Raw genomic sequence first — 13,774 nt, 5'->3', positions numbered from 1 at the left:
TTCTCCAACGGCACTTGGGTGGCCCTAAATATGATAATTTATACACCATTTGGTTCTTGAATATGCTCTGGCTTTGAGTTTCACAGTGGCCCTAGAATTGCTTTTTTTCTATTATCTATGTTGGTCCTTCTTATAATAGCTTATAAACCTAACCATGTGAAGTATAAGAGACATCAAAGGAGATCTAAATATAACCTAGATTATTTTTTATAAGTCCGTGGTGGTTTGGATACTCCACAGGATTGTTAAAATAAATAACTGTTATGTATTCAACACAAGATATATGTACATACACACACACATATTTATAATAAGGCAATATCCTTCCATATTAATTTTTCTTAAAGATCACCATCGATTACCAGCTTTGAGACTTTTTATAAACAACTAACTTTTTCCTATAGATAAATCCTACTATAGATACTTCTCTGCAACCTGCCTCTTTTGCATAATACATCATGAACAACTTTTCTACCACCATACATAAAATTACTGAAACTTTTCAAAAGCTTCACGAAATCTAGTTGAAGAGACTTAACAAAAATGCATTTAACTAATACTTTATGATTGGGCATCTCCAACTGTGGTTATTATACACGACAGTGAAACAAACAACCATAAACATCATTAGAATAAGTCATACTCCATGTACGTGTAAGATGTCAAAATACACTCTACTGTCATGTATATCTAAAAAGAACAAATTCAAAAATTAAAATTTAAAAAGAAAAACCTGTAAACATGTTTGCAGGCTTCATTCTGTTCTCCTTGTCAGACCATGGACACCAGAAGGTCAGAAGCATGGTACCTGGCAGTAAAATCAGTTCTTAGGGCAGGAGAGCAGTGAACCCCAAACCTCTTGGGATGTGTTCCCAAGAAGGATTTCAGCCTAATCAATTCTGTTCAGGGAACACTCTGCACCTAAAGTCCAGGAAGAGGCTAGGGAGAGATCAGATCTTTGGCTTCAAGGCTAGAGCCGCAGTTTTTACAAAGACCTGAAGTTAAACAGTGGTCCCTGTACAAACCTGCCTGACGTAAGACACGGTATTTCCTGGAGGTGAGTCCCTGGCTCACCTCTATAAAACTGATTCTTTCGTTTATTTTGCTGTTTATTACCTCTTCTGATACCAATATTTAAGCTATTTCTGCACAGAACAGAGAGATGAAACAATTTTTCCTCTGGTTAATCAAAATGGGTTTTTTAGGGATTGGGGATTTAATTCAGTGATAGAACACTTCCCTAGCATATGTGAGGACCCAGGGTTCAATGCTCAATACTAAACAAATAAGGCTAAAATAATAATAATTATTATTATTATTATTATTACTTACGTATAAAAAGGGTCCCTTTGGCTTCACAAGTTGTTAGTTATTATATCATTTATATTTTTGAAATACTGTTAAATTGGGGAAAAAAAATCACTATCCATTTTGCCTTGTGTATGAGCTCTAAGAAGTTATGGCATTGCATATTTTCTCGGTAAGAAGTGATAAGGAGTCTTAAATACTCCATGAACTGATAATATTATCAACCACTAGGCATCAATTCTTCCCTATTGTGAGTTTCATCTCACCTTCATCGATGAATGAAGTATTTCAATTCAACTCAGTCAAAAAGAAATAAGGACCATTATAGAAGATTGGACAAGGCCATTTGGGGGCCCAGGAAGACCATGAGCACAGGCATGGTCCAGTGGTCAGCAAAGTCCAGTTTGGAAAGAACACACTGTCCAAGGGAGCAGCAAGAGGGGGAAAAAGTACTTTGGAGCCAGGTAGAAAAGGGGCACTGGGGTCAAATGCCAGAAGTTGGCTGGAAAGACATTTGTACCCTTTTAAGCAAAGGCATTCAAGGCCTCTTGATGAATCATGAAGCATATGAATATTTACTAATCTACGAAACATTTGCTATTAAAACCCAGAGTGACTGCAACTCGTTTAAATACCTACAGTAGACCCAAAAAGTATATGTCCTAATTCAACCTCGCCAAAGCAGGATCTCCAAAATGCCTGTGACCTCTACAAAGACACCCAGAATAAGAAATATGATGGAAAGGAAGCTGGAGTAGACACGAGTCTTAGCTGATTTGTGGCTATAATATTTTACTTTTGAAAACTATAAAAACATGTGGCCATCTGAGCACGTTGCCAGGGCTCATCCCAGAACCTTGGCAGAGGCTCAGGCAGGTGAGGGGCCCTACAGCTAGCTCAAGCCCAGTTCGTATCAAGAGAAATCCACATTAATCCTCCAGCGTAACCAGAGCTACTCCACTGGCACCCTGAGGCCTGAGTCAAATTTTTCAACTTTTTAGAGTTCCATAATATAGATACCAAAGAATCATTACATAAACCACCCTCAAAACAGAAGTGTTTCATTTCTAGACCATCCTGACCTGTAACTATAGTAAGGCCAGGTGATCTCTGTAGCAAATGAACCACATTTCCATTCAAAATGTTACCTGTAGAGATGAGATGGAATTTTCCACTTGAACCTAGAATGGCAAGAAGAGAACCCTGAGCTTCAGGGAAACTAAACAGGCTGCGTCCTACTCATAGAAGCCACTGGAGGTAAGAGCCCTGAGCTGTCATCTAAGGTGCCAAAAGCCGAGAGTGTTTCAACTTGCTGGCTCTTTCTTTACACGTGGAAATTTCTAATTCTTTGGATGCTATCGATACCCACAACCGACCAGAGACCTTCTTCTTTCCACACTCTGTTAAGAATCTTCCTTACATATATTATTTTACTTTTCTGCTTCAGTAAACATAATAAGTAACAATAATAATAGTATTTATTGAGAACTTTCTGCTCATCAGACAACTAGCATATGTGTTTTGCATACATTCTCTTATTTTATCCCCCAACCTCTCTGGAGGAAAAGTGTGATTATGATGATATCCACAAAAGAATAAAACTAAGACGTGACTAAATAATTTGCCCAAAGTTACACAGACAATAAGGAGTGACTGGGATTGAGATTTGAGATCTGAGTCAAGGCTTTTGGATATTAAGTACTTGGCTATTTTTAGCAGCAGGTCTCCAATGACTTCCCATTTTCTCGGTCACACCGTTATGTAGTAAATCAGATGCATCATTTAGAAGATGGAGTTATAAAGGATACTCAGGCTGCTGCCTTGGGTAATTTCTCACTATTTCAGATCATTTGTCCTTGGGGAAGTCAGTTATTAAGAGACTGATGGAGAGACCTACACAGGGAAGAACAGAGACCTGTTACCAAGATTCACACCAATGAGCACAGAAGTGGATCTTTCAGTGAGTCATGCTTCAAGATGACTGTAGACTTAGCAGACATTCTGACTGCAATCTCCTGAGAGATCCTGAACCAACGGAGCTGTTCCACTTTCCTAATCTTCAGAAACTGTGAGAGAAAAAAAAAAATTGTTGTTTTAAACCACCAAGTTTGGAGTCATTTGTTGAAACGCAGCCATAGATAATTTATACAAGATTCCTACATTGTCTCAGGACAATTGTTCTAAATATCAATACAGACATATATATATATAATACTGAAGGTATTTATGTCTGAATTCAGCCTACAATAAACATAGCTAAAATGTGTGGAAGAACATCAGATATGCTTCTAGACTTCCTGCATGAGTCATCTCCTTTAATGGTCTCTTTATTAGCTCAATTGTTCAGATGACTATCCAAAGATTAAACATCTAGAGAGCAACAGGCCCAAGATCTAAAAGTGGCCATTCTGGGTTGCAAAAGCCAGTCTCTCTCCCACTACCCTAAACTGATCTTAGAAATTCTTGATCTCTGAAATTTTTCTTGCCAGTGCCAATCAGCTTAAAGTTAAATGTCAAGAAACACACCTGGCTAGCTGAGGTTTGTAGTTACTTGAGGTTTCACTATGATCAAGCAATGGACAGAATGAAACTGTGCCTTGTCGCCAGATAACTGAGGACAACATTAGGGAGAAGAATTGAACGTTAAGGCTCCAAGAGCTGGAATGTGCGGGTTCCTTAGGCCATATTAGAGTTACATGCTGTGCAGACAACCCCCCTCGCCCCCACACCTTCAAAAGGACTTGAGATCACCAATGCTCCCATTTCACTGATGAAAGACAGCATCTAGGTGCCTTTAAAGACTCCACTATTGCTGGATGCACTGTCACACACATGTAGACCCAGCTATTAGAGAGGCTGAGAGGGGAGGATCACAAGTTAGAGGCCAGCCTGGGCAACTGAGTCAGACCCTATCTCAAAATAAAAAATAAAAATGGCTGGGGATGTCACTCGAGGGTAGAACTTGTGCCTAACATGAACAAGGCCCTGAATTTTAAAAATATATAAATAAAAGAGCCAGGCACAGTGGCTTGGGAGGCTGAGACAGGAGGATCATGAGTTCAAAGCCATACTCAGCAATTTAGTGAGGCCCTAAGCAACTTAGTGAATCCTGTCTCTAAATTAAATAAATAGGGGGGGTGAGGATGTGTCTCAGAGGTTAAGCGTCCCTAGTTAGTTCAATCCCCTGTAATAAATAAATAAAAGTGTACTATTTCTCCATCAATGTCTGAGGTTGGCATCAAAGCTCAAGTCTCCCAAATTAGGGTCTCTCTACCTTTCATAGTTCAAATACAAACAATAAAAGAGCCCTTTATGCATTATCTGAAAAACTGCATGGGTTCTGATTTTCTTTTTTTTTATTATTATTATTTTTCAAAATATTTACTCTGAAGAAACTACATAGCCACTTTTTTAAAACATTTGCCAGCAATTAAATCCTCTGAGTTATTGCTGGATTAATTAACAGATGGAAGTAAGACTGCAGAATTAGCTTTGTGTGGCTTAAACGTCAAAGGAAAGAATTTAGGAGGAAAGTGAGCTCACCACAAGTTCTATTCTGGAAAGAAAATAGGAGGAAAAGTCCTGGAGGGCCCAGAGAGCTCCGTGGTGAAGAGCAGGACCAGGGCTGGCCTCTGTGTGGGCAGGGGAGGGTACAAAGGCATGTCCTTAGAACCGTGAAACAGACTTGACTCAGTGACTCAACGGAAGGGGAAGCAGCCGAGCCCTGTTGTCATTGTGAAGCAGCGATGTGGGCATTCGAAGGGACAAAAGAAGGCCAGGGAGAATAGCAGGTCAGAGTCAGGAGGTAAAAAAAATTACAGAGGCCTGGTGAGCGCAAATGCGATTAGGCAGGCAGGTCTGGGGCAGCGGTTCTCAAAGCCAGGATTAGGCCCTCCTGCAGAGGCCCTGCAGAGACAGAGGCAGAGGATCCGGCCTTCCTAACAAAAGACCAAGAAATGGCTCGCAGGTCCAGGAGAAAGAAATTTCTGAGGCTTTCAGAGACACTTATGCACAACTGCGAGCTCTTTTTAGTAAATGCTTTAAGAAAGGGAGGCCAGGGCCCACGGTCAGGCTTTTCAGGAGAAGACACAGTAAATTCTCCTGGCCGCGTTGGCCTTCTTGGGCAGGCATTTTAATGAGGATCTGGGGCCATCCCAGGGACACGGCCTTATGACCTTACACAGCTGGAAGCCATGTGTCACGATTGGGTCTTAAATGTGCCCCAGAGGCCCAAGGACTGCAGGCTTGGTCACCAGCCTGTGGCACAGTAGGGAGGTGGTGGAACACTTAGGAGGAGGAGCAGAGCAGAAGGAGGCAGGTCCTGGGGGCATGTCCTGGAGGGGGATGTGGGGACCCCAGCCCTTTCCTCTCTCTTTTTGCCCCCTGGCTGCCATGAGGTGAGCAGTGGCCTCTGCCCCATGCTACCACCTTGAGGTAATGTCCCCGTGCTGCCACAGGCACAAGGCCACAGGCCCAACCACCACAGACTAAAACCTCTGAAACCAGCCAGAATAAGTGTTTCCTCTTTTTGAGTTGTGTAGACCCAGGATTTTGTCACAGCAATGAAAGCTGACTAACATACCATGCTAGATTTTGGTCTAGTACAATTGCTTTGGTCTGACAGTTCTGCAGTTCTCAGGAGCATGAGGAAATGTTGTGGGGTGATGAAAGTATTCATTATCCTAATTATGGTGGTTTCTCCGAGATTAGAGAGATGATAGATAGATAGATAGATAGATAGATAGATAGATAGATAGATAATGTATGCACGTATATATAAATACACACACACACACATATATTATGTATCTTGATGTTAAAACCCATCAAATTCTATCCTTTAAATGTGTGAAGTTTATTGTAGGTAAATTACACCTCAGCAAAGCTGATTTTAAAAAGCAAAAAGAAAGCTACAACAGGCAATTTCACTTTGAGCAATTAACAAAACCACTATATCCAGATGTGTATCAACAACCCAAAGCGTTGTACTTATTTTAAACTTATTTCACACTCTTTGAAACAGGGTGCAAAGCAAGGGAAAGAGTTGAATTGGGATTTGGAGGAAGTAAAGTTTGGTAATAAAAGTTTAAAAAGTGTGTACCTTTGCATTATGTTTTAGACCTTTTTATCCTTTGGCACATCTGTTCTTTAAAAAAATAAAAATAATAGATTTTACTTCTTAGAGCAGTTTTAGGTTCACAGAAAAACTGAACAGTAAGTGCAGAGAGTTCCCATATACCCGCTCTCTTCACCACCACCAGTTTCCCTAATCATTAATAAAATCTTTCATTAGTGTAGTACATTAGTTAACAATTGATGAACCAATATTGGAGTGTTATTATTAACTAAAGTCCATAACTTACATTAGGGATCACTCTGTTGTACACTTCAACAGGTTTTGACAAATGTGTAATGTCATATATCCATGATTATAGTATCATCCAGGATAGTGGTAGCATCGATTACAGTATCATAGGCAGCTTATTAGAGCATCAAACAGGGCAGTTTCTCTACCCTAAAAACCTCCTATGCTCCACCTATTCACCCTTCCTATCCCAGCCCCTGGTGAGCACTTACCACTTTATTGTCCCTACAGTTTTGTGTTTTTCTGAGCATGTCACATACTTGGAATCATACAGCTTGTACCTTTTCAGATTGGCTCCTTTCACTGAGCAATAGCATTTAAGTTTCCTCCAGGCCCACCCAGGCCTTGAGAGCTTTTTTCTTTTTACCAGTGAATGATATTCCATGGTTTAGAACCACATATCTTTTAAATGCCAGATTTGACCATATCGGCGATTATTTCAAAGAATTGTATTTTGCAGGAAATCTATAATAGTGCATTTTAGTCAGTATGACTCAAATAATGTCATTTGGAAGATTAGATTTGATCAATGTAAATAAGAGGGAGAGAGTGGTCTGCGGTGAACTTGGGTTAAATAAATTTAAACTAGCATCTTTACTTCTCAGAGAATTCACTAAATTTTTTTCAAGAGGACTATAGACTCTATAAAATTTTCCAACCATGAAATTTGTTAAGTAGAATTTTATGAACATACCAATAGATGACTGTCAATCAACGGACATCATTAGAAATCCACTCTTTATTCCACTCTGAGAGAACTGAAGAAACACCAATGGTTTGGATGTGAAGTCCCCCAAAAGCTCACATGTGAGACAATGAAAGACAGTTTGGAAGAGAAATGGTTGGGTTATAGCTCTTAACCTAATCAGTAAATTAATCCCTGATGGGATCAACTGAGTGGTACCTGGACACAGGTGGGCGTGGCTGGGGAAAGTGGTTCATTAGGGGCATGGCTATGGGTATATACTTTGTACCTGGCTAGGGGAGAGTCTCTCTCTCTCTCTCTCTCTCTCTCTCTCTCTCTCTCTCTCTCTCTCTCTCTCTCCCTCTCTCCTTCCTAATCACCATGTGAGCTGCTTCCCTCTGCCACACTCTTCCACCAGGATGCCTCACCTTGAGCCCTGAGGGATAGAGCTTGTTATCTATGGATGGACAGCTCTGAAATTGTGAGCCCCTACATATTTTTCCTCTTCTACAGTTGTTCTGGCCCAGTCCTTTAGTCACAGTAGCAAAAAAAGCTGACTAAAACACCAATTATCTACCAAGGACAGCTTACCTTAGGCATCCTTGCCCACGTAGAAAATGGCCCTAAAAAAGTAACATCCCAAGCACACAGACTTGACTTCTCTCTGTTTTCAGTGATGTACCTTCTATAACAAGAGTATTTTCTCCCCAGGTGGTTGAAGAAGTAGAAGAAACATGATCCAATGGAGCAGGGAAATTACACCAGGGTGAAAGAATTTATTCTTCAAGGATTGACCCAATCCCGAGAGCTGAGCTTGCTCTTATTTATTTTCTTGTTTTGTGTGTACACAGCAACTGTGATGGGGAACCTCCTCATCATGGTCACTGTGACCTGGGAGTCCCGCCTTCACACCCCCATGTACTTCCTGCTCCGCAATCTCTCTGTCTTGGACATCTGCTTCTCCTCCATCACGGCTCCTAAGGTCTTGGTGGACCTTCTGTCAAGGAGAAAGGCCATCTCCTTCAATGGGTGCATCACCCAGATGTTCTTCTTCCACCTCCTGGGTGGGGCAGACATTTTCTCCCTCTCTGTCATGGCGTTTGACCGCTACATGGCCATCTCCAAGCCCCTGCACTACGTGACCATCATGAGTCAGGGGAGATGCACGGCCCTCATCGTGGCCTCCTGGGTGGGGGGCTTCGTCCACTCCATCGTGCAGATCTCCCTCTTGCTCCCGCTGCCCTTCTGTGGACCCAATGTTGTTGATGGCTTCTACTGTGATGTCCCCCAGGTCCTCAAACTCGCCTGCACTGACACGTTCGCTCTGGAGGTCTTAATGATTTCCAACAACGGCTTGATCTCCACCCTGTGGTTTGTCCTTCTCCTTGTGTCCTACACAGTCATCCTGACCATGCTGAGGTCACACACTGGAGAGGGCAAGAGGAAAGCCATCTCCACCTGCACCTCCCACATCACTGTGGTGACCCTGCATTTTGTGCCCTGCATCTACGTCTACGCCCGACCCTTCACCGCCCTCCCCATGGACAGAGCTGTCTCCATCACCTTCACTGTCGTCATCCCTGTCCTGAACCCCATGATCTACACCCTGAGGAACCAGGAGATGAAGTCAGCCATGAGGAGACTGAAGAAAAGACTTGGGCCTTCCGAAAAGCAATAGATGCTATGAATTCCAGATTGGAAAATAAGAACTGAAAAAAATATTTCCTTATGACACAATAGAAAGTTCCCTTCAATATACCATCTTGAGACCGAATCTTATCCTTGCTCTACAGCGGAGTCCTCTACTAAGTCTTCCCTGAGACAATCACCTCTGTAAGTTTTTCTCTGGGTGAGACTGATGGCAAATTAGAGCTTCACATCTATAAACTGTCAGCTCTTAAAGGAACTCAGATGCTTACACCATCCAAACACCTCGTCTTCCAGGTGAGGGAATAGAGTCTAAACAGAAATCATCTCTTGACTTTGGAGTTGTGGTAGCCTCGTGGGTTGCCTAGGAGATAATTAGTAAAATGACTTCCAGGGACAGAAGTAAAGTCTATAACACTCACCTACTTCTCCTTAGGTAGAAGTTGGTTTTCCATCACTAACCTTGGAGACTTTGGTTTCAATTTTTCTAAGGAAGCCTCTGAATTTCCTTTGTATAAGATGAGGGAAGTTTCATGTTCTATCAAAGATTTCCTAGTTAATGAATAGGAGAGGCAAGACTCTCAACTCTCAACTGAGTGTTCCTGCTGCCTCAGACAGGATTTGTCAGAATCTGAAACTACCTCGCCTATAAAAATGTCTCCTCTGTGGTAGTATCCTGAGAGGCACTTGTTGGTCCTTGCTTCACAAAAGAGGACATATTGTAAGACTTGGGATTCCTGTGAGAATTTCAATGTCATTTTAGAGTCATTCATTCCTGATCAGACCTCCAGGAAGAAAGGAATCCTACCCCACCTGCATCTCTAGAACATGCCTGGCTCGCACATGCCCAAGAAACAAAACCTTAAGAAGAAAATCTACTTTCCATCATTCAGGGACTGATCGGCTAAAGATGACCAATCTGCCCATTCTCCTCATTCTTTATAGGATTCTCTTTAGCACCACCTCTTTAATAGAAGGAAGAAATATCATTTGATCCTAGTCATTGTCCGAGGAACCTATTTGTTAGGTGGAAATTGGAAATGAATTAAAATTTGGACTGGATATGTTGATTGGCCTGCCACAACTCAGTTTAATCTGCCAGGTGTCTAGTATAATGGAAGGGAAGTAAAGAAAGGTTTGTATGGTGTGATCTAGGAGGAAACTCAGGCAAAGGGAACCTGCTCTCAAACAAAGCCCTTCCCAACCATCTGTGTCACTGCTTACTGTTTCTCTCTCATTCTGACCTCAAATTTCTGTTCTTGGGGTATTTCAAACATTAAACATGGTTCACAGAGAACGTGCCACAACTTTTAAAAAGTATATACAGCTCCAGGTCACAGCAACCTCAGCTTCCAATTATAGTGTTGGTGGTCACAGCAGGGCACGGGAGGGGACGTGTCTCTAAATCCACTCTCAGCAGGACCTCTCGGGGGATTGGTTCTGGTGATCTTATGGGACGATTCATTTTAGGTGGACTTATGGAAGGCCCAGGTATCCTTCCAGAGTAGAGGAGAAGTAGCACAGGAATGCTTCAGTGGAGGGACCCAAAGGGGATCAATCCAAGCCCAGGATGTCAAAAGTAGCCTGAGGGACCCAAGCACAGAAAAACAGATCACTTCAGCAAGGTGGCCTAGGCAAAGCCAGGCAGGCACTATCAACAAAATCCACATTTTCTTATATTTGATCCTGGACATGTGGATGATTTACTAAAGTTGAAAGACTTTTTTAATATTTTTTTTAATTTTTTATTTGTAGTTGGACACAATACCTTTATTTTACTTATTTATTTTTATGTGGTGCTGAGAATTGAACCCAGGGCCTTGCACGTGCTAGGGAAGCACTCTACCAATGAGCCACAACTTCAGCCCAAAGGATTTTTTTTTTTAATCTGTGTTTGCTGCTTTCCAGCGGCTGCCAATTCCTGTCTAGAGCTAAAATTGTTCACCCTATTTCTGACTCTGTCCTTGAATTTTGTATCCACTTGCCCATGAACAAAAACTCCAAGAACACATCAAACTTCTCTTTGAACCAGAGTACAGAATCACATTCTGCCATGCCCAGGATGTGCCTTTGTCTATCACAATAGTAGGTACTTTCTTTCTTATAAATCATTTTATTTTTAAAAATCATACTTTTCATAAAAATTAAGCTTCCTTCTTTATACTTTTTGCTAAGTTTATTCTACATTCAGACTTCACTTTCCAGAGGAAAAAAAAACAAATTGAGAAGTAACAAAAGATGTTTATGTCATGTAAGTACAAATATATATATTATATAAACACATACTATATATATAGTATGTGTGTATGTTTTCTGTCTATATACATGTGTTTACTTTCAGCATATATTTAATTTTTTCTCCACATATTTTATTGGTGCATTATAGATTTACCTGAATGATGGGACTTGTGGTTACATATTCACACATGCACACAGTGTAACAGTATAATTTGGCCAATATCCCTCCCCAGCACTTGCCCCCTTCCTCCTCTCCTCCCTCCCTGGTCCCTTTCCTCTATGATCTCCCTTTGATTTTCATGAGCTATCACACACACACACACACACACACAACTTTCTTTTCCTTTTTCCTCTTTGGCTTCCACATAAGAGAGAAAACATAGGGCCCTTGACCTACTGAGTTTGGCTTGTTTGGCTTAACCTAATGGTCCCAAGTTTCATCCATTTTCCTACAAATTCCGTAAGTTCCTTTTTTCATATATTTATTTTTAAATATTTAATTTAATATATTTAATTTTAAAACGTATACATACACACACTCTATATTGAGATTATCTCAGGATACCCACAGTTTCCTAAGACTACCAAAAATCCATTCCCCATAAAAACGTGCTCTTTCTCCTTCAAGGTCACAAGAACATGTTCCTTGAGAACGTAATTTAACTTACATACTCTAACACGGGACCGTGTAAAGTTCTGCTTAGTTGTTCCACATCTCCCACACTGAGAAGCTGAAATTCTGAAGAACCTCGTCCTCTTGAATGGGAGAGCGTGCTTTGTAATACTTTCTCTTACCGCTAGGAGGAGCCGTTCCTTTTCCAATGTTTCTCCCTTTTGGCCAGACATTTAAGAACCTTAACACATTTTTATTTTGGGAGCTAAAGCTTCAAAACGACTGTCACCTCCATTTTCTCGCCCTAAAATTTCAAAGCTGTTTCTTAAGAGTGGAAACTACTTAACACTCCAGATAGAGAGGAGCAGCTCTGTGGATATTTCCCTGAGGTACTTCTGCTGCAGTCCTCCTGGGCCTGGGAGATCACGGTAGGAAATTATTTGTAGGGCATCCTGTACTCTCTGGGCCAGTGGTTCCCATACTTCAGTGGGCATAAGAATCACCTAGTAATTTCATAAAAACGTAAAATTCAAGCCCCTATATCAAGGGCTTCAATAGTTCTCTTGTGGAAACTGGAATCTACATTTAATCCAACACACCCCTCCTGTTGAATTACAGGCATCCCCTGTGACTATGATGCATATGGTCTGTAAATCACACATTGAAAGACCCGGCCCTGGGTACGTGTTTTTCAGATCAAAGATCCTGAGACTCTAAAAAAGCATTATGTCATTTTAGTAGGTCTGAAAATGCATTTTTAAAATGAAAGAACAGTCTAGGGTAGAATAGAAAAATCACAGAATGAGTATTTCAAAACTGGGTATCTGACTCAGGGTTAATATCCAAAATATATGAGGAACTCTAACAATTTAATAGCAGAAAATGAAACAGAAAACAACAACCAAAAAATAAATAAAATAACCAGATTTTAAAATGGGCAAAGGATCTGAATAGTCATTTCTCAAAAGAAGACATTCAAATGAACAATTTTCAACATTGCTCATGTTCAGAGAAATACAAATTAAAACCACCGTGTGATATCACCTCATACTTGCTAGAAGAGCTATTATCAACAGGACAAAAGATGACAAGTGTGGGCCAGGATGAGGGGAAAAAGGAACCCTGTGTCTTATTGGTAGGAATGCAGACTAGGACAGGCATTGTGGAAAAGAAGTATGGAGATTCCTCAAAAACTTAGATACAGAACCAAGTAGTCCAGCAATCCCACTACCGGGTTTATATCCAAAAGAAATAAAATCAGTATATCACAGAGTTATCTGTGGCCCCATGCTTATTGCAGCATTACTCATAATAGCCAAGATAAGGAATCAACATAAATGTCCATCAGCAGATGACTAGATTAAGAAAATGTGGTATATAAATACAATGGAATACTATTTGGCCATCAAAACGGAGGAGATACTGTCATCTACATCAACATCGGTGAACACAGAAGCATCATGTTAAGTGAAATAATGCAGGCACAGGAAGACACATATGTGTGATCTCACTTATTGTGAAATCTAAAAACAAATCAAACCCATAGAAGCAGAGAATGGTGGTTGCCAAAAGCTGAAGAGTAGAGATGTCTAAGGATGCACAGTTTCAGCTAAACAGGAAGACTAATTTCAAAAGATCTATTGTGTATATGGTGATTATACATCATATGCTTGAAGATTTCTAACAATGCAGACTTGAAGTCTTCTCACCACAAAAATATTCTAGGTGAGTTAATGCAAATAGGTATCTGGCCATTCCACAATATAAACATAACATCATGCTACAAACATATAATTTTTATCTATTAAAATCTAATTAAATTTTTCATATACTTTTCAGTATGCAACTTTCCAAAAAGGAAGACACATCTGAAGATCAAAGGTCAAGACACGGGTTAGTAAAGCCATGAGTTACTGAC

The 13,774-nt window shown here is 40.7% G+C and overlaps 1 protein-coding gene across 1 annotated transcript; it reads left to right on the top strand.

The window, feature by feature from the left end:
- Positions 1-8,100: 8,100 nt before the first annotated feature.
- On the top strand, positions 8,101-9,036 carry LOC113198780 (olfactory receptor 4D9-like). Its single transcript, XM_026411628.2, has one exon. The coding sequence runs from the start codon at positions 8,101-8,103 to the stop codon at positions 9,034-9,036; it is 936 nt and encodes a 311-aa protein (XP_026267413.2).
- Positions 9,037-13,774: the final 4,738 nt, after the last annotated feature.

Source organism: Urocitellus parryii, chromosome 4, assembly GCF_045843805.1.
Source record: "Urocitellus parryii isolate mUroPar1 chromosome 4, mUroPar1.hap1, whole genome shotgun sequence".
Lineage (NCBI taxonomy): Eukaryota > Metazoa > Chordata > Mammalia > Rodentia > Sciuridae > Urocitellus > Urocitellus parryii.
Note: the sequence above shows the minus strand (reverse complement) of the source record. Positions and strands in the feature narration are given on the sequence as shown.

What these genes read in the sequence shown, in the direction of transcription:
- LOC113198780 (XM_026411628.2), top strand. Translation starts at nt 8,101, where the DNA reads ATGGAGCAGGGAAATTACACCAGGGTGAAAGAATTTATTCTTCAAGGA.